Below are 21295 nucleotides of genomic sequence, written 5' to 3'. Positions count from 1 at the left end.
CTTGGACACTTCGGTCCATTTCGCCTTGTCCTGTAAGTATACAGGCGGCGGAGGTTTGCTTTTAGGTGCGCTTTTGGGCTTAGCGGCACCTTGGGAGGAAGCGACCTGCGAGGTCGAGGGTGACGGGGCGGGGGATGCTGTAGACACAGCGGGCGGGCTAGGGAGAGGAGATGCGGCAAGGGCGATGGTCTTGCGCGCCTTGTCGTTGTTTTTGTTCTTTTTCCTCTTACCTCCCTGTACGACGGTGAAGTCTTCGTCGGAGGAAGAGGAGTCAGAGGGCTCGGAGGGTTGAGCATCCTCAGGGACGGGTGAGGCAGAGCGGGAGGACGAGGTGTCCATGCATTCGGCGTCGACGTTTGACGCAGGTGCACTCGCCTGAGTTATTTCCATTGTCTGTGAGACAATGGGATTAAAACAATGGTCGAGTGCAGCTGGGCATCGACCATTGTATTGGGGATTACCGTTTCCGCTAATGCGGCGGTTTTCCCCGAAGAGACAATTATAGGCTCGACAATGGGGCGCGGCACAGCTGCGCCGGCCTCCTTTGTTGAGCCGTTATCTATAACACAATAGCGCGCTAGGCGCGGGTCCTTGATATCAAGGTTACTAATAATGTCGCCATATTTGGCGACGATGTCTGGTCCTTGAGGAGGACCTCAAAGAAGAACTTAATTACTTCGGTAGTCATTTTCCCGTGAGGAAGAGGGCTACCGAGCTAAAGGTGGGGGCCTAATTATAAAACCTAACAACCTATCTCCTATCTCCCCGGGTGGATGGGCCCGGGATGTGTAACCCTCCTGCCGGGTATAGGCAGGAGGTGAGTACCTATTGGTGAGCCCTAAGCTTGTAAACCGTTCGCCAGTCTTATTGTGCGAACGGGCCCTAGCCAGTCTAGTGCGAAGGGTATAGAGATACCCAACCGACACCAGGTGTGTAGCTGTGAAAGCAAACCAGATGCAAGGCACGACTAGGAGATCCCCCAAGGCCGAAATCCGAGCTCCCGTCCAATTGACTGCCTTGCCCTGAAGGGGTTCGGCGGGTGTGATTGGGTCAACACCCTCTCGGCTTCGTTGTCACCGTATGGTTTCAACCGAGAACCACGAAACTGTGGCTTTTACCCAGAAGGGGTCAACTGAGTTTACTTGACACAAACGTTTTAGAAACAGGATAATCGTCCGCCGCTTTGAAAAAAGCAGCTTTAGATTGATATATTTGTAGTCGGCAGAGCGACTACGGTGAGCGTTACGTCGGGCGTAACAAAGACAAAAGTCGTAAACGGGCGAGCGCAGAGCGACACGTCCGTACACGACGAGAGTCAGAAGTGGAGAGAACCGTAGGTCATTAGCGCGGGACTTAAGTTGTTGTCTTCACGCAGCGCTGTTCGGAGGCCAAGTAGTACGGTGGGAAGTTCGTCACTCCAGTTGGTAGTTGCGCCTCTAGCCATTAACGCAGCTTTTAGCGTACGATGCCAGCGCTCGATTTGACCATTTGACTGCGGATGGTATGCAGTTGTACGTATGCGTGTAATGCCGAGTTTCTTCATTAGCGCGCTGAACAACGACGATTCAAACTGCCTGCCTTGATCGGTCGATATACGTAGCGGGCAGCCGAATCTAGCAATCCAGTTTTCATATAGCGCTTTTGCGACGATCTCAGCTGTTATCTCGCGCACTGGTACAGCTTCTGGCCACTTTGTAAATCTGTCCATGATCGTAACACAATATCGATAATCGTAAGATAGTCGAAGTGGGCCGACTATATCGATATGTATGTGTTCGAAGCGTTGCGATGGCGGGAAACTTCCTAGCGGCGTGACGACGTGACGATGTACTTTTGCTCGCTGACAGCCGACGCAGTTTCTTGTCCACGTTGTTACGTCTTTGTTCATGGATGACCAGAAGAACTTCGATGTCACTTGCTTCCTAGTCGCCTTGATACCAGAGTGGCAGAGATCATGTTGCGCTTTGAATGCAGCAAAACGATGTGCCGGTGGTAAGTATGGACGAAGCGTGGATGTTGACATCTCGCACGTGATTGGTCGTTGCGTGCCAGGCAAAGTAACGGAGATGAATTTTAAGTTCGGCTGCAGCTTCAATTGTTTCAGTTCGTCGTCTTGATCTTGATCACGTGATAACTTGTCGTAGTCGATGTTTGACGGGCATTGTATTTCGTCAATACGAGACAAGGCGTCAGCGACTGAGTTTTCTTCTCCCTTTACGTACACGATGTTCTTGACGAATTGACTTATAAAGTGGAGTTGTCGTTCACGTCGCTGAGTGTCGCTGCTACTTTGCGGCCTTGAGAGCGCATAGGACAGCGGTTTGTGATCAGTGTAGACGGTGACGTCACAGCCTTCGATGAGTCTTCGAAAATGTTTCACAGCCGCGTAGATCGCTAGTAGTTCGCGATCATACGTGCTGTATCGTGATTGCGTAGCACTCAATGATTTGGAAAAGAATGCTAGCGGTTTCCAGGCTGCGTTGTCACGTTGTTGTAACACCGCTCCAATGCCGTGGTCAGAAGCGTCCGTCATGATGCAGAGTGGGGTGCCGGCGATAGGGTGCGATAGTGTTGCACATTCCAATATGCTTTGGCGGCATTTTTGAAATGCTTGATCGGCGGCCGGCGTCCACGTGATAGGTGTTTTGTCATTCTTTTTCCCATTGTGCAGATATTTATTGAGTTCACTTTGCATGTCGGCTTGATTTGGTAAACAATCTCGATAGAAGTTTAGCATGCCCAGGAAACGACGAAGCTCGATGATAGTTTTAGGTTGAGGATAACTGGATATGACTTTTATCCGTTCTTCAGTTGGTTTTATGCCGTCCGCTGTTACTTCATAGCCGAGAAAGTTGATTTTCGTCTGTGCAAATTCACATTTGTTTACGTTGAGTGATACGCCGTATTGGTTCAGGCGGTCAAGAACTCGATGCAGTAATTCCTTGTGTTCTTGTTCGTTGTCTGAATACAACAAGATATCGTCGATGTATGAGAAACAGCCTTCGATGCCGCGTAGAACCTCGTGCATGAATCGTTGGAAGGTTTGACTTGCGTTACGTAGGCCAAACGGCATGCAGGTGAATTCAAACAACCCGAAGGGTGTGATGATTGCCGTTTTCTGTGCGTCTTCTTTGTTAAGTGGTATTTTGTAGTAAGCCATTTTCATGTCGAGTTTTGAAAAGATCTTCTTATTGTGTAGTTGATAGGTGAAGTCTTGTATGCGCGGAATCGGGTATTTATCTGGTAGCGTAACTGAATTTAGACGCCTGTAGTCGCCGCACACTCGTAGACTGCCATCTTTCTTCTTAACCACATGGAGTGGGCTGGCCCACGGGCTCTTGGAAGGTTGACATATGCCCATTTCCATCATGCGTTCAAACTCTTCCTTAGCCGCTTTGTATTTGTCGGGCGGTAGGGGGCGAGCGCGGGCGAAGACAGGTTGTCCGGTAGTCTCGATATGATGCACGACATTGTGTTTAGCGGGCGTTTTCAAGGACATAGGTCGCAGTAGATCTGGATACTGCTTGAGTATGTCTTGATATGTCTGCTTGTTGCTAAGTACGTAAACGGCTTGTTGCATCGACGAGGTTTGTACGGCGTTTATTGAGAGTTGTGTCACCTTGTCGATTAGCTTCTTTTGATGCAAGTCGACGAGGAGTTTGAAGTGGCGAAGGAAATCAGCTCCGAGTATTGATGTTTTGACGTCTGCGACTACAAATGACCAGCGAAATCGTCTTCTGAGGCCTAGGTCGATTTGTAGTTCTTTCTCGCCGTAGGTATTGATTGGAGAACTGTTCGCGGCGTATAGTTTGTATGAAGTTGGCGAACATTTCTTCTTATGTATCGGGGTGGCGGCAAGGACAGAGATATCCGCACCGGTGTCAACGAGGAAACGGTGATTCGTGTTGCGATCGAAGACACATAGGCGGTTACTTGCCGTAGTTACACCGACGTCCGCCACGGTCGGTGCCTCTTCTAGTTTTCCGACTTCTTTTGATTTCGCCTAGCGCACGGTGACACGCAGCGTCTCGCCTGATCCCCAAATCGGTAGTGATAGTAGCATACTCGATTGGGATCGTTATGATGCCTTGCAGTAGACTTTGACCTTGAGCGGGAGCGCTGATGACGGCGATGGCTTGGTCTTCCACGGCTACGAAGTTCGGAGATTTCAAGTGTCAGACTCTCTAGTTGTTTTGAGAGGACTTGTATCTGCGCGGACATGATTTGTTGGTTTACCGCTGCAGAATCTGGTTGAGATGAAGAGACAGCTGCGATATTTGCCGACTCGGAATACTCCATCATTTTGTCTGCCATTGCCGCGAGCATATCGAGTGATGAATCTGTGTTCACAGACAGCACAACTCGCATTTGCGGCGGAAGGTGGTTCATCCACTCAATCTTGATGCCATCTTCGGTGATCATGTTGCCGCCGAGTTCGCGCATACGTCGTAGCAACTGAGATGGTTTTTGATTGCCAAGCTCTAATCCGCTGATGAGGTTCTTAAAGTTCTTCACCTCGGACTGCTCGTACACGGAGAGAAGGCGTTGTTTGATGGCCTCGTACTTCTTAGTTTCTGGCGGCTTGATAACGATGTCTGTGACATGTTGAAGGTCGGTCGGTTGTAGTTGGCCCAGGACGTAACGGTATTTGTTTTCGTCACTGGTCTTCTGCGGCTCGACGACGGCTTCAAACTGGATAAACCACATGCGAGGATATTCACGCCAGAAGGGAAGGAGACGCGACTGCACGGAGATGACAGCGAGGTCTGTAGGCTCGCTAACTTCTTGCTTGTGTTCCATCATTTTTCTCTCGGGGTCACCAAAATGTAGCAGCAATGCAGGTAATGTTGAAATGAAACAGCGATGATAGTGTAAAGTATAAAGTATATTAAATGTAAATACAGAACGAGCTTAAGTGTAAAATTACAGGGGCCGAAGTAGTGTTAACGCTCAAGCGAGAGCGTCGCGCGATTGTCCAATAAGAACGCTCTGATAAGACTCTGTGAGTACCTAAAAGAAACGAGACAGATGCGCGCGAGCGAGATAGCACTAACGTAAATATAACGCGTTCGGCGCGAGCGGTCTTCAATCCCATGTTGTGGGTGGCGTAGCGAAGCGTACCTCACAAGAGGATAAATATAGGATAAATAGCTCGAAGGAATTTTTGATTAAGCTGTCAGAAACATCATATAAAGTTTAACATAATAATAAGGATCTGTTTTATTTAGCGTACCTTCTTCTCAAAATATTTTAATGCGTAGTATAAAATGTTTTGAGCACATGAAGAACATATTAAATACATTTTGTTTAAGATTTTAGACATAGATAGACTTTTTGTAGCTATGTATCATGTATGTATAATCTAAATACCATGGATATAATACATTTTTTTGCATTCCGACATGCAATATATTTACATTACGTTAAACATTACCGAAGCGCCACATGACTATCACAGTTTTAACCGACTTCGATAAAAAAAAATATACTCTTACTTCTAAACTAATTTATAGTTTTTTTCGACCTTCTAGTTTTTTTAGTTCTTCTTTGTAAGTGTTTTCTCAACCACCATATTTCCAAGAAACATCCTTTCAAGATCTCGAAAGCTATAAAACATACGTTCTACAAAGCACTTACAGTAACAAATACATACGCCTTGGGAGCTCCTAAATCTCTCAAGACATCGATCGATGAAGCTGCGCACAGATGCATTAGTTTCCCACTTGAGGGAAATTGGATTTGTACCCGAGAAATTCGGAACTTCGCAAGATTTGGCCTGCAGCTGATATATGCGTTAGAAATGCATGGTACTGCTGTGATATAAATGGAAATTGTAGGACGTAGTGTGTTTAGGTATAGAGAAATGTCTTGAGGTGGTATGGTTTAATATATGGTATATGTGCCTAAATGTGCCTATATGCCTTGAAATGCTGTTGTTGAATTTAGTGTAGGGTGACTATATTTGTAATTGGTATGGATATGAGAGTGAAGTTAGTCAAGATGCTGAATTAAATTGGGGATAATATGTTGCGTGTTGATTGCACAATTTTTTTTTTTACTTGGAAGCTAGCGTTTTTCTTCAGATTTTTTCAATATCAGAAAGTTTACTAAATTACTGTACTTTACTGAGGAAAAGAAAACAATACAGGCCCAAACGGAATAGTCGGTTTTTCATTGAGACCTCGACATTTCCTATATTATTATTTTCATGGCCAAAGCATGTCAGTAACATTCTTTAGTAGAACAAGAAATTAAATAATGCAAAAATCATCTTCCAAAAACACTTCAAAACAATTTCAAAACACAAACTTTAAACTGACAACACGAGTATCTACTCTGTAAGTACAAACTCCTCATCATCTCGTCTCGAGAGAGATCTGAACTCGCAGCATCCAGATACAGAGAGCAAACTTATAATTACTTTGGGAAGTACGTATTAATTAACGAGACTAGGAAATGAATGGAAGAGTATCTTTTTTGCTGTTTTTAATGGCTCTACTCATATCTTGGTTTTGCGAGCAAAGTTGAATTAAAAAGTTAGTCTGTAAAGTGTATAGCTACTTTTTAGTAGGTAATTCTTGTTTTTAATTTAAATGTTTATAGTTGGTACTTGTGGCTAGATATTGCCTTTGTTGGCAGTTTTATTGCGATTACGTGGTTTGTGACTTTTTGTTTTAGGTGCTGTTTTTACTGCTTCTGTAAAAATAACTTTAATTGTAATTTTTCCACATTAAAACAACTTCATTTATCCCAAGTAAAATGTGGATTAAAGATGATCTTAATCGCAACTCTCATATTTTCATTAAACATTTTCTGTACGTTCATATAGTTATTAGATTATGTAAATGTAAAATCTAAAATATTCCCAATAAAAAAACTTTCAAAGCTCCGCCAATTATGTTATCAAAACATATGTATTTAAAGCTCGCTCTTTCTTTAATCTGAAACTGAAGGATGTAATGAAAATACGCAGAAAAAAGAGAAAATCTCGTCGCATATTCGTTCTAAGCGCGTAATCCGTAATTAGGCGTATTTGAATAAACTCTGCAAAGATAAGCAAGGATAAATATGCAAACTAATGATATGCAAATATACTGAATATATCTGAAATTACATGAATATTTGATTGTATATTTTTACAAGAACAATTCGTTCTTTTGTTTCTTTGTACAATGAGTATGTTTTTTTTATGAGTTTCATATTTTATTGACAGTCGCAAATGAAGTTGGATACAGCCGAAAATCGATCTCAGTGGCGTGCACTTGGAGAGGGCTATGTCCAGCAGTGGACTGCGATAGGCTGATGATGATGATGATGATGACAGTGTGGTTTTACTTTACGAATAAAAATATGATCTTTCAGAAGATTTCGGTCTATCTGGACACAATAAATAAGTACGTCAATAAAATAAAAGAAAATAAAACTTCATTTTTTATAAAATCCAAAAATTGCTGTTTACTGTTATATAAAATACTAAATTAAACCCAAACTCAAAAATAAGAAAGAAACCCATGAAGTTTGTCCCTAGTCACCAAATACGCTAAGTAATGGAACCTAAAGTCTAACAAAAACAGATAACCTGAGCACAAAACCCCACTAAACTAAAACTATTCAAAGCAATACCTTCAAAATTTCGCAAGAACCTAAAACATTATACGAACAATGTTATTAATTAATTAACTATGCCAAGTTTCGTATAACCTTAAGTTTCTTACCAAAGTTTTGTTCGCCAAGTTATCGGTTACAACCAAGTTTGTAGGTTCAAAGGTTGCTTGATACCAAGTATTGCTAACGGCCGTCCCGATATTCAATCTATCCATCACTAGAGATAGAATTTTAATGTGAGCTCTATACAAGTATTATCAGACAGACCGGCTCGAAGAGCATCGGCGCGCATTTTTCTTTTCACACAGACTGGAATCGGCACCGATCTGCTCCGATCGGCTGCGTGAGATGCAATCGGAGCTAAACGTCAGCAAGACCGCGAAAAAGTACGCGATCGGAGCCGATCGGAGCCGGTCGGCTCCTCTTATTATTTCATAACGAGCGCCTTCGAGCTTTCTTAATGACAAAAGCAATGCGCATGCACAAATATACCTTACTTCAAATACTAAGTACCCGATTTTCAACGTGTTAAGAATTTGCTCTCCTCTCCGAGCCGGTCTGAACGGACCCGTAATGTCAAATTCCGATCTCTGGTAATCAAAATAGCAGATAGATCGTATATTGGGATCGGTCGTAAGTAAATGAGTTATCTTGTTAAGCGTTGTGTCGCGAAGTTGAGGTTTTGTTTGTTTGACATTTATTTTGGAAATTCTGTTAGGTGTGTGGTGTTTTTGATGTGGTGAGCGTGTGTTGTGGGGAAAATTTGCGTATGTTTTATTATAAAATTTGTTAAAATTAAATTAAATACTATTGTATATAAATGTTATTTTATTTTTGTAGAAATAACTCGCCGACTTGATTTTAATTTACTTAAAATTCAATTCTTCTACTACGACAGCGTAGCAGGCGTGACTACGGCGTAGCAGTTTCGTAGCAAACGCTTATCTGTGCATTCGGATGCGTGTTACCTATGATTAGATCCACTCTAACTCAAGCAAGAACGCTGTACTATAGAACGTACACTAAAAATAAATGTAAATGAAAGCTATTTTGTACTAGGTAGGTAAAACTACAAAGTCGCAACTCTAAGCTCGGAAACAGTTACAGTTACAGACTTTTCATCGTCCCACTGCTGGGCACAGGCCTCCTCTCACACGGAGAAGGATTGAGCATTAATCACCACGCTTGCTCAATGCGGGTTGGTGATTTCAGACTATATAGTCCAGTCTATATAGACTACATAGACACACACTACACATATAGACTACAGAGTAGACTATATAGTAAGCTCGGAAAACCGCGACTTAATTATTATAAGTAAAACGGGACCCTATTGTTTTCGCTCCTCTGTCTGTCCGTCCATCAGTCACCAGGCTGTATTCATGAACCGTGGTAGATACAGAGTTGAAATGTTCACAGATCTAACAAATACTGAAAACTAGAATAAAAGAAATATTTTGGGGGGCAAAACAACAAAAATTTTATTATTCCTCATTTTTCAATTAATGCTACGGAACCCTTCGTGCGCGATTCGCGTTTTTTACAATGACTAAATAATATTTTAACACAGTATTTTCCTATTGTCCTCAGCGATGTCGTCGTGCCGTATGGCGGCGTGCGTGGCTGCGCTGGCGGCGGTGAGCTGTGCTCTCCCGCACACAGTGCTCGCTCTTGACCTCAACAGGCTGTATGGACATCATACTAAGCGCTCTGGTATGTATTATTAGCTTATATAAACACTAACAACTAGCTTCGCAGATACTTAAGATAAATTATGGAAACAGGCGTTATTTTACGGAAATCCATGACATTAAATGTTAGGAAAAATATTTAGCGTTCATTCCGCTAGACAATATATCGAGACAGATGCAGCAAAGCTACAGTACCATAAACGCGACCGTTGCCGACTCATATTTGACATGGGACATCATCAGGACATGTTTGAAAAGCATTTAAACCGTAGCGTGTATGCACTCAAATCTCATTGTTAAGGCAGCCGAAAATCTCATCACTGCGCACATTCTTGCCTCCTTAGCTGCTTGGAAAGCCGTGAGCGGTGCACGTGTCAGTTTTCGGGGACACAAGGGACATCTACGATTTCCTTATGTGTAGAATTCAGTCTATTTCGTCTTGTGTAAAGGCTCGTGCTTATTGTATACTCAAGAAAATATACCTATGTGATTTTGATAGGTTCAACAAAGAAAACACATCTTATTAATTGGGTATAACACTTAACCATCCATAGATTAAAACTGTACCTATATACCTGGTTTATTGCCGACATATAGTAAATATGTATAGTATAGTAGATAGACACATAGTTTTACTATCGACACAAATAATGTATAAAATATTTGTGTCGTATGTATAATAAATACTGGCGATTAATAATGAAAACTGAAAATAATTATTTCCCAGAAACCTATCAAACAAAAATACACAACAGTGATTTATTCCGTTAATCACAATGATTCGGAAAAACATTTATTAATAACCACATACTCAATTTTAATTTAATTGATTCACAATTCCTTTGAGCAATGAAACGTTCCATTTATTCAGACTGAAGGGAAATGAAAATGAATTTATCAGAATTCGCCATTGTTCTTTAGTTTCGTATAATTATTTATTAATTAATACCTCGAATGTGGTAGGAACGGTATTGAATTGGTTAGTTGATATTAATAAGCTGTAGGAGTTAATTTAATATTCGCATGTAGGTATGTCGCATGTGTATGTGCTTTGTGGTACCCGGCCATTCTTATTTTAGTATTTTTTACTATAAATATTAATGAAAAACTTTTGTTTTAATGTTTTAAATGAAATGTTTTAAATAAAGAATATTTTCTAACAAAAGCTCCCAAATAAAACAAGACCCATAAAAAACCAGTAACCAAAATAAACAAAAAGTAAAACTACAATAGCATAAAATTTGTCCACTCCACGAAACAAATACATATTTTATAACCTAAACAAAACACATTTTAAATCATCGCTCCGTTCCACCACTCAATTTCGAAGCGTTCCAATTTTAAAAACAGCGGCCATATTGTTTCGGTGCACTCGTGTATCTACATCGTGATTGGTTATCACGGCGATTGATTGCTGAGCCCCGGTTGTGCGGGAATCAGTTTACCAATCAAGTGAGAAATGTTGAAATAATTTCGTTTTAAGCTTGGTTTGATGAGAATTTAGCTCGTTTAGGAGTTGATATTTGTGTAGATAGGTGTATAAATCCAGTTATAATGAAGTTACTGTTGTGAACGTGTATCTTTTTATTACCAATGGAATTTTAACTCAGTAACATTTCAAACTTCGTACCAATTTAATCATTCAACTACTTTACTTCGGTGCTTCCTTACGTATTAATCAATCCATTAAAATATTTTGCACTTACTTAAAAAGTAGTTCCATTTTAATGCTCAAGAAATACCCAAGAAATTACAATTTCACACGAAACCATCCCAGTCAGCTAGTTATTTACTCAATCTCAAGATCTAATCTGGCAACAAAACCACATTTTTGTACAAAATAAATGAAGCAGTTGCTTTAATATTTAGAACAAGGTGTACTTACGAGGTTTTACAGTCTGCCATTTAATCTCAGAGCTTTCAACTGAGTCTGAAACGGTCTGAAACGTTCTGAACAGTCTGAAACAAGGTGTTAATTTGTGAATTTGTTTGAGTCGGGGCTGTGATAACGTAATATATTCTGAATACTGAATGGGCGAGCGTGTTTTCACGATTGCTTCATTTTGGTAAACTAGCAGTGGAAAAGCAGAAGGTTCGGTTTGTAAAGAACAGCATAAAAGGCAGTTTGATTATAAATGATAGTAAAATTTGTACAATAACGTTCTATTTCTCTGACAACCCTATTGTTTACTTTGTATCTATTACATGTTTTTTTTTTTATATAAGGACTAGTTTCCGAATTGTTTAGTACAGATAACAAGCCTCTGTAGCCATTGTCAAAAAAATAATTTATATCTAGAACTGAAAGAGTTTTTCAAACCGATGCAGTTCTGAGATTAACTCGTTTTAGAAAACAAACAATATCTTCAGCTATAGAATGCATATTAATATAGAATTGTTATTTAATAATTCTTACAGACACGCATGTATCATTCAAACATTTTATAACATAAGCCTTCTTCTATTCTCTACTGCGTGTCAGAAAGTTAAATTCGTCGAATATATTATGAGACCTTCGCCTGGCTTCACGGCCGCTTCTCTTGGTAGGATCCTATACGTACCTCCTTACTTATAGGTATTATAGAGCATACATTCATTAGTACAAAAAACAAGTATCTATGACGGACTGATATGAATGTTCTAAACTACATAAAACCTTTCTTTAAATGTTATATGTCGTCTCGTATAATGAAAAAATATATAGTGTGCCAGGATATGGTGAGTCAAATAAGTAGCTTCTGCAACGATTCTATGCCAACTGCAATACGAGCAAAATGAATTGCGTATCTCATAAATAAAATAAACAGATTTTATAAGAATAAACATTTCTAACGCACCCTCTTCCTTAGCTTAAAATTCCTTTTCTAAGAGTTCTTAAGAAACAATAATAAGTGATTAAGGAATTAGTCTCGACGCCATTTCTTACAGTTTAATCCCAGTTTCTGAGAGAAATAAAACGGCTGAGATTCAATGAAACACCGGTGAAACAATTACAAAAAGTTTGTATTGTTTTCTATAATAATGGAAAGATTAATCTTTTCTTTACGAACAGAAAAGATTATTTATTATCTTTTTGATACAATAAAAGGATTAAGACATTGTTTATCGGAAAAGTTGGGCTAAAATGGCTTTTCTTCAGGTACAAGATGAATGATCGTAATTTGTAAGGAAATATAAAAAGTTTAGAAAGAAGAAGGGTTTATGAGGAAGTGATAAATGAGTTCAAAGAGGAAATATTTTCCATTAGCTTATGGCCTTTCTCTCTTTGTTCAAGCATGACTGAAGAGTAATTCAATGCCTTAACCTACAAAATCTGTATGTATAACACATACATTTATTTTCTAATTATGATAAAAAAATATGCGTGGTGATATTTTAAAGCCTCCGTTTAATATAATCACCCTCTGAATAAAAGAAAAAGTGTAGAAAATCACTGACACTCACAATTACAAAGTTAAATACCGCCAGCGAACAATTACAAAGAAAAACTTACATTTTCCCACAAAAAATATCTAGAACAAATTCATTTCTCCACGGGATGCCAGACAAATGCTGCTATCGTCTTTAACCCAAGGGAATAAGGTCTAGAATCGTTAAAAGTGTAGAAAGTCGGGCTCTCATTACTGTCGTCTCAGGGGGTAGTCGCCATTATCTTGCAAACTGTATTTGAAATAATCGTCGGTTTGGTCCAAGTTATAAGACGTAGCGAGAAACATTATTATTGCGGGTTAAAAAAAAAAACACTTGATAACTTTTTTGTTTTTGGTTTTTTTGAATGGTATGTTATCAGGGAGTTTTGTGCCATGTCATGTACTTACTGAAGACTGTAAGAAAGTTATATTAGTTATTATCTTTATCACTTTCTCGTAGGGAAAATGCACGGAGGAACTTCTTTATAACTAGTCTTTTATTTAGCTTATTAAGTTGGATTATATCTTTGTTCTTGATCACGTTTTCTTTTTATCCTAGGTCATGCTCTCAGTGGTAAGTACTTCTTTTCAAATATTTCACCACAAACAAAATTCATTAATTTTAAAGTCCTCTTTTTTAATAAATTGATCTCTTGGATGTTTAAATCTTTGTTTCCTTTTTTCTAGCACACTTTCTACATCTGTACATTATCTTATTATATTATATTTATACAAGACATAAAAAACCATAGATAAATGTACCAACTACAAAAGAGCCAACCGTTCTACTTAATATTCCTCGCACCGACATCGCTTATCACTCTTCTCATAACAAATTCACTAGTAAAAAGTAACAGAATTAATGGCTGTAATTAGGCATAATTAAAACAAGTATCTCATTTAATTAATCTAAGCTCATCAAATGAAATTAGTGTCCGCCTCTTAGTTAAATTAAGGTGACATGATAAAAATATTTTTTCTGCAAAAATGAAAACTTGTATAACGGTCCTTTTGCGTAGAAAGGGTAATACAGAATCTAAAAAGAAGAAACCCTTTTAGAATTAATTGTGTAGTTTATTTTTTGTTTTTTAAATTCTTTTATTCTCTGTTTGGGTAAAGGACACTATACTTTGGTGAATTAAAATATGTTCTTTGTGTGGAAAAGACACTATACTTTGGTATGTAGGTAGGTATATTTAGACTAGGTTAGTCAACTATTTAGGTATTTATTTCATGTAACAGTTCAATATTATCTTTAATAAAGAATTTGAACTATTTGTCAAATCTAACGTGATGATCACGTTTATAGGTATTACTTTTACTTTTAGTATAAGTTTCACGGATGAGTTATTGATTTGCATGATAAATCGCTTCTCGTTCCTATTTGTACCATACACTCTATTCTGCAACGCAATTGAAACATTCAGAAACTGGAATTATTATAACAGTCCGTTGAATGTTGGTATTTTTTGTAGTTTTCCTGAATGTCAGAAACACACTAACAAATAGTAAACACTACATTTTCTGCGTAATAGTGTATTGTGATAGCCGAATACACAGTTTTTTAAAGAAAATCAATTCGCTTTTTCTTGTATCTCATGCTTTTTTGAACCTCAGCAGGATGGTGAATGAATATGTATAAGGACTTGGAGTTTTTCGTTCAATCAATTTGAGAATTCAAACCAAAGGGATAAAATTAACGAAATCTTCAAGTTTCGGATTGACAAATGACTTTAATTGGAATTAATTGATCTAACTTTTTTTTCGAATCACACCTTGCAATATGAAGAGATATTAGATATTTTGTGACTTCGTTTACGCTTAGATAACTGCGTTTTTTTGACAAAATAAACAGGAGTTTTCAGTGAGACCGTGCCTTAAAACTGGAAAATAAAAATGCTTTTCAAATATTCAGTAAACGAACGCTGAAAATGTTTCACAACTGAAAGGCTTCAGGTACAGAGCACGTTGTTATTTTCTCGGAAACGAGAGGAAATTGATACTCATAGCTAAGTTTATTTGTTTGTCTGTTCTCCTCACATTTCCTCTCCTTCATGTAGTTTCATGCAAATGTTTTGAATACTCTTATTTTATTGAGAGAAAAGTAACTCCGAAAGCAGAAACTATTGAATTTATTTAATTGAATTTTTAGAATGCTCATTCGATTTAAATAAAAAATGCTTTTGTGAGAAACTTATTCATGAACAAACGTTAATTCACAATAAATAATCAGCTTAATGAGCTATCTGGAGCACGGATGAAAATTTTATAAAATTGTATAAATAAATATATCAAGAAAATCTTGTTAATTACACTGTCCAGTCATAAGGTACTAGTTTTATGCCATCACCTGTATCAACAGTCAAACCATTTTTATTCTAAAAAAAACATGTTGACAAAGCCCAAAAAAATCGTCAAGCCATGTCTATCCTTGTCACAAGAATAGACAATGCCCACAGCGACTATAAACGTACCTATGTCCTTAACGAGGCCTGAGGGTACAGCCGTCCTTTATAAATGACAGCATGAAGTATGTAATGTACTTAATAAAGGCCAGACGTGGGCAAACATTATGACAGGCGTATGTTCTTGTGACAGATCATTGTAGGCTTAGCTGTCTAGATGATGATATTATTTAATAATATTAGATGAGATGTGTGGTGTCTGTTTTTCTTGAGTAAGACAGATGGCTTGGTATATAATAACAACGCTCTAATTATTAAGTGTTATGTATTCGGAGTCTGTAAACTCTTACCTATGTTGATTACAGAAATATTTTGCTAATCTAAATGGTCATTTCAAAAATGTTAGGCAAATAAATGTGTAAGATAAGTTAGACATATACATTTAATTCATATACATTTCAAGTATACTTAGAGATATAGATTACCGAAATTAAATAACAAAATCGTAAGTTGCTTAGCTATAATTATTATTTTAAACGAAGACGTAGCATATTTACGTCTACGTCAATGCTTACTACGCCGTAGCCAAATGCTACAACAATCATTTGTAGTTAACTTTGCTACGCATTAATTCTCGTAGCAATATCTAACTTACCAAAGAAAATGAAACTCCAAAATATATCCAATAGCACGTACAGCCAGCAATATTATAAAACAATACATATATTCACACAAGCTTACCGTTATATAAAGATATACATATATAAGCTTCTGTATAAATAAGCTCAGAATATCAGAGAAACACGGAAGGTAAAATGAGGAAGCTTGTATAATAGTTGGAGTGTAAAATCCAGTGAAATATGCAATATATCGCGGATACCTGAGAGTTTGCTCTGCGGAATATTTTTATACTACCTCTTTCTCGCAGTTTCACCCACATGAGTATATTTAAGTTCGATATTCTTTTTCCTTCTGAAAAAAAAAAGTTTTTCCCTTTAGAAAGAGGATTCAATTTACGAAAAGTCAATAAAAGTTCGGCTATTTACGTGAAATTATAACAAAGGTGACCATGACGCCTGGTTTCATCATATTAGTCGTGCTTTTGTCTTGTTCGTACTTTTTTACTTCCCCTCGAAAATCATTTTATGACATACAGAATCCTGCTGATATTTTAGTACACAAAAACAAACAAACCTTTAAATATCACGTCTAAAATATATCGCAGAAACCTGAAACCATATCCTTTCAGGAAATATATTAATATTACGTAACGCAAGTACAATATATCCAGCGTTGCTGAAAGATTTGCCGATAGAACGTGGCAGCCTCGGGCGGTGGTGTTTGTATTGTGAAAACAATTCTAATACAATAAAAACGTATACAGTAGCAGCTAGTTAGATTTTCTTTTGTTTGAAATGTTTTGTGAAATGTTGAAACGTCAGGATTAAATAATATTAATATAACCGCGATAAAATCAGTAAAAGTAGTTTTATTTAAATATAATGTTTCTGTTTCTTATTATATATTTTATCATTCAAAATTACTGAATCAATTTAAATGAACTCAGAATTTCGATATACTTTTATATGCTTGAGAAAGGACATAGGTTGTATTTATCCGTGAAAGGGGAAGTTGTTCTCTTGAGACCAGTGTGGAACTACGGGAAACAGCTGGTTGATAAATATTTTCAGTGATTATTTTTGCTCATCAGCACCTCATTTCAGCATGAATTTGTTTCTGTTTTTGTATATTTTTGCAATTTTTTTCAAACACATCATGAAGTTAGATTGCTTTTAATACTGTTTCTCAACTCAAAGACTCCTAGTTTAACACCAAGGAACGGCAGTAACCTCTACCATATAATGTTACTCCATCAGTCTTAACTACCGTCCTCACCATAATAATTACCATAGCAGTATGTTATACGACCCTATATATCATGTGTAAGTAACGATGTCTCGGGGCAATCAATTATAATGACGAAACACTACCTCGTCCTACGCAGTCGGTTATAACGATCTTAGTTTATTGCGGCTTGTTACCGGGTGCTTTATTAGTTGCCCCTGGTTTCCCTCGGGTTATAAGCCGCTTCCCACATCGCTTTCGGAAGAAAAAGTAGCGAGAACACAAGTATAACTTGTAATAATTACAACGAAAATTAACATAAGTACTTACGTGATCCATATTAATTAATGTTCAATAGACACAAAAATAAATATGCAGCCTCACAAAAAATATGGAACACGAAATAGGAAAGTAGCTAACGTGAGCCAAACAAAAACAATCACCGTTATTAATTTTCTATTATTTCATTTACGTAAGTACACAATTTATGACATTAATGAGCCTGCATAAACCACAAACAATAACGCGAATAGAAACTACTTAGTATAACTAAAGTACCAACATCATAAACATGATCTACCTGCCATAAGGCAGTAACATAACTAGCTCAAAGCTCATAAATCTTATTACAACATGTACATTCATGCATATTAATTAGCAACAACATATATTTCGCGAACTATATGTTTAGCCTGTTCTGCGAATATGGTATGCACGCGAATGAGGCTTTTATCGGCGGAACTGGTGGCATAATTTGACATTTTTATACTGCAAAAAGTCACCTTTCAGGAAATGCTTTATTAATCTTGCTAAGGGTTGGGCTGTTGTTTTTTGTCTGCGCAGCAAAACCGAGCTCTCAAGCGACAAATTCCGAATAGCAAAAATCTGTCGTGACGTTTTTAGCGTTATTCAAATCCACTAGCGCAAAAGCACTGCTGTACTCATCTGTGTTCCTTCTATTGCCATGAGCGTTCCAGGGTACAGGATGGGAATAAGGACACTTTTTTCTTATGGAAGGGATAAGCATTGATCACCAGGCTAGTTCACTGTAGTTGATTAATGCAAACGCAATTATGTCCACGTCTTAACGTCGTTTGTAATAAACTTCAGCCAGAAAGCTCAAGAAAAGCATGATTAACTTCAAAATAACTTCTAAATTACGACTTAATGAATTCTAGCACTAAGTGTTACTTGAGCTTTGAAATTCTAGTCAGTGCTTGATTAAATTAGGATATGAAATGGGATGACTCTTGTTACATTAGGTACTAAATTATGTACTTATGTATACCAATGTATGAAGGTAATATTATCGTCTAACACCTGAGCTCTTCAAAAGGTTACGTGTAAATTATATTATTATCAATATGAGATAGCGATTCTAAATGGAATAATGATATTATGTCTCGGAGAATACGTTGTACTATATTGGGTTGTGTAATACGTTCGAAGGTAAGTAGGTACCTACTTAGTACCTACTTAGATACTGGTACAAAAGAGACGTTTTATGTCACGAAACCGAGTGAGTCATAGTTGTATGTATAAATGTACATGCTAAACGTATTAGGTATGTACAGTAAACTGCACATTAGTGGTAACTGTCATGCACCTCAGCTCAATAGTAATAAGTACGATTCTCCTATAAAACTATTACCACTGACCTGAAGTTGACTGTACTATAGTCTATTTTTTAATCTCGTAGACTAAATTGACACTTGCAAAATGTCAAACTTACAAATAATTTTGCTAGCTCTTTGGTGTAGTGTTGTACCTACGATACGGGTTAATTGAATCGCAACTTTTTATCTATAATAGACGAATTTAATATTCATTCAAAGTTTTATATTTAAAATTCACGTCCGAACACACGGCTGTATGACGTGCTACAAACTGCCAGGGATATCTGACCACTTCATGCGTAATAATAAAGGATAAGCCCATTATTTCAGGATGACTTATTGTAAAAAAAACGATACTTGATTTTATTAACGCTAAGTTTCGGTCGTGCCACATCACTATTTAAGAATTTGCAATAAACTGACAACACTCGTAATGTCAGTTTAGTCTACGAGATTAAAAAACAGACTATACTTATTTCATCAATATCCAATAGAGCAGTCTTTGCGTGAAAGACGAAAAAAAAGGATAACTGCATCTGATAATTTTTCGTTTATAATATTGTAGGACTTAAATGTAACATTTCATAACAATGCCCTTAAAAGTTAACATGGCGTAAAATTTAAAATATTCCGTGAAAATGCCGATGTATTTTAAGGTGACATTTAGGAACATTTTTCTCTCGCTTTACCTGCGAAGCCCTGTTAAGTTAGACAAGTGTGTAATCGCGTTAATGCCTGAAGTTGCCTTATAAACAAGCGTTTTAATAAAGCGTTGTTTGAAGTGTTTTGGAAGTATTATTAAAGGATCTTTGTTTCTTTATTTTTTTTGATGAGATTTTTCCTCGATGGAGTTTGTCCGTGATTTTTGTTTCAAGACTTTTGTTTGAGGTTGATTATTAACGTTCAAATATTGATAATTAACATAATATAAATAAAGTAGATGAATAGTGATTATCACATTGTCTAGGTACCTTAACTTTTTTTTTTTAACTAATCTAGGCGTTGGTAATATGTATACGTGTATTTACCAACTACACTTTAATTCACAGAGACAAGCAGACAGAGTTAGTCTTTATAAAACAAAAAATCAGAAATCTCCTTATTTAAAATATACTTAGATGTAACCTAATTGAATTAAAAGTTCCACGAACATCTTCAGGTATCGACCCACTGTCCATTTCCCACTTGACCCGGCTAACGGCACTTCACGTAATTACCAAGACGAGAACTCAGAATTAAGTTTTAGAACACCCGCCGAAGCTTAACGACAAAGCGACGAATTTTACGAGTGTCTCAGTAAATTGAATCGTAATAAACGAGAATACGGGCTTTACCCGGAGAATCCTGATATTAGCCGGGCAAAGTTATGCCCTAGGTTATTTGTTAGGTGATCATAAAGTTAAGTAAAGAGGGGCTTTGGATTGGAAATTGATGATGTGCTCCATCGGGCGCGTAATAAAATTGCCTCTCAATTACGTAAGTGAAGCTGTTGGTTCAAATTAGGGTTGCTATTCGATGTAGGTGTTTTTGCTGATCATAAATGTATTAGTGGAAGCATTTACTAGCAGGATATCACCTGGATTGTAAACTGAGAGCACTTTTCACTGGCCTAATTAACTTGATAATTCGGCGGCAGTACCTAATATTTTTTTAGGTTCTGAGATTTATGAAAATCGTTTTCACTAAGCTAGATATCATGCTTAACTAAGCTGCGTGATCATTGCTAATAATGGCTATTAGTGTACCTTTTCTTCATTTTACAAGAAGTTAATAATTAATTAACTCTCTCAGTGCCATCTGTTTAATCACATAGGCATGTCTACATATCTCCTAAAGAATTTCCTTATAAAAACAAAAGGCAGGCGCTGAATAATTTATGACATTATCGTTACCAATATCTCAGGACGCCATCTTATTTCTGCTATCTGTTACACGTCAACTTTTTTGACAGTCAACGAATTAGTGTTATTAATAACATCCTTTAGTTATTTGAAGACTGGTTAGCGATTATTCTATATTTATCTTGTTATACGTTTGAGGCTGCCTTTAAAAGAAATGAAAATAAACTTGGAAATAATAAGACAGGAGTTTACTTGGTTGAATGAACTAAGATCGGGGACTCATGTCCGATTAGAAGAAATCTTTCATTCAAATCAATCACAGGTTAAACCACAGCATTGAGTTAGTGTACTTAAGCAATAAACATAAACTAAATATTCTTTGTTTTTAATATAGTCGGAAACGTTTATCACAGAGCATAAATAACAAAGGCAATTTGCAAAACGTAAGTATGTAGAAGAAAATCAAATCGTAGGTAGTAACAAACTGTTTCCAAGAAATAGGTATTACAGTTACAAACACTCCAGGTCCTTTATGAACATTTGGGTAGGTAAACGTTATTATACATACATGTATTAAGTAATTATATATTAAGTAAATAAAAGCTACGTTAAGTATATCTTCTGAATAGAAATTATGATTTGAGTAGGAATATAATTAGGTAAGTCGTATCGACGAAGTTAATATTTTCGCGAAGCTTGTAATAGTAATTATAGTAAGTTATAGTCACTCCTATAGTTAGACGTGCCTACAAGTGGACGCCTTTCAGCCGAAATAACATCCATTAATAAGGATAAATCTCTTTCCCAATACAGCATAGCAATAGACAAGAAATAATCATCTCTTAAAACAGAAACAAAAAGACCTAACCAATCCCTAATACG

The 21295-nt window shown here is 37.3% G+C and overlaps 1 protein-coding gene across 2 annotated transcripts in view; it reads left to right on the top strand.

Annotated features, from left to right (window-relative positions):
- The window catches only part of LOC110374027 (IDLSRF-like peptide), a 97622-nt gene that overhangs the window by 63271 nt on the left and 13056 nt on the right, over positions 1–21295 (top strand). Inside the window, exons 2-3 of one of the 2 annotated variants that reach the window (XM_064040864.1) lie at positions 9196–9318; positions 13266–13280. In XM_064040864.1, the coding sequence (XP_063896934.1) occupies positions 9198–9318; positions 13266–13280 (136 nt within the window). In that variant the 5' untranslated portion in view covers positions 9196–9197. The remainder of the gene's footprint in view (positions 1–9195; positions 9319–13265; positions 13281–21295) is intronic. The other variant, XM_049837525.2, reaches the window with a different exon arrangement.

The sequence above is a fragment of the Helicoverpa armigera genome, chromosome 23 (assembly GCF_030705265.1).
Source record: "Helicoverpa armigera isolate CAAS_96S chromosome 23, ASM3070526v1, whole genome shotgun sequence".
NCBI classification, from domain to species: Eukaryota; Metazoa; Arthropoda; class Insecta; order Lepidoptera; family Noctuidae; genus Helicoverpa; species Helicoverpa armigera.
The sequence above is the reverse complement of the archived record's forward strand: the minus strand, read 5'-3'. Positions and strand labels throughout refer to the sequence as shown.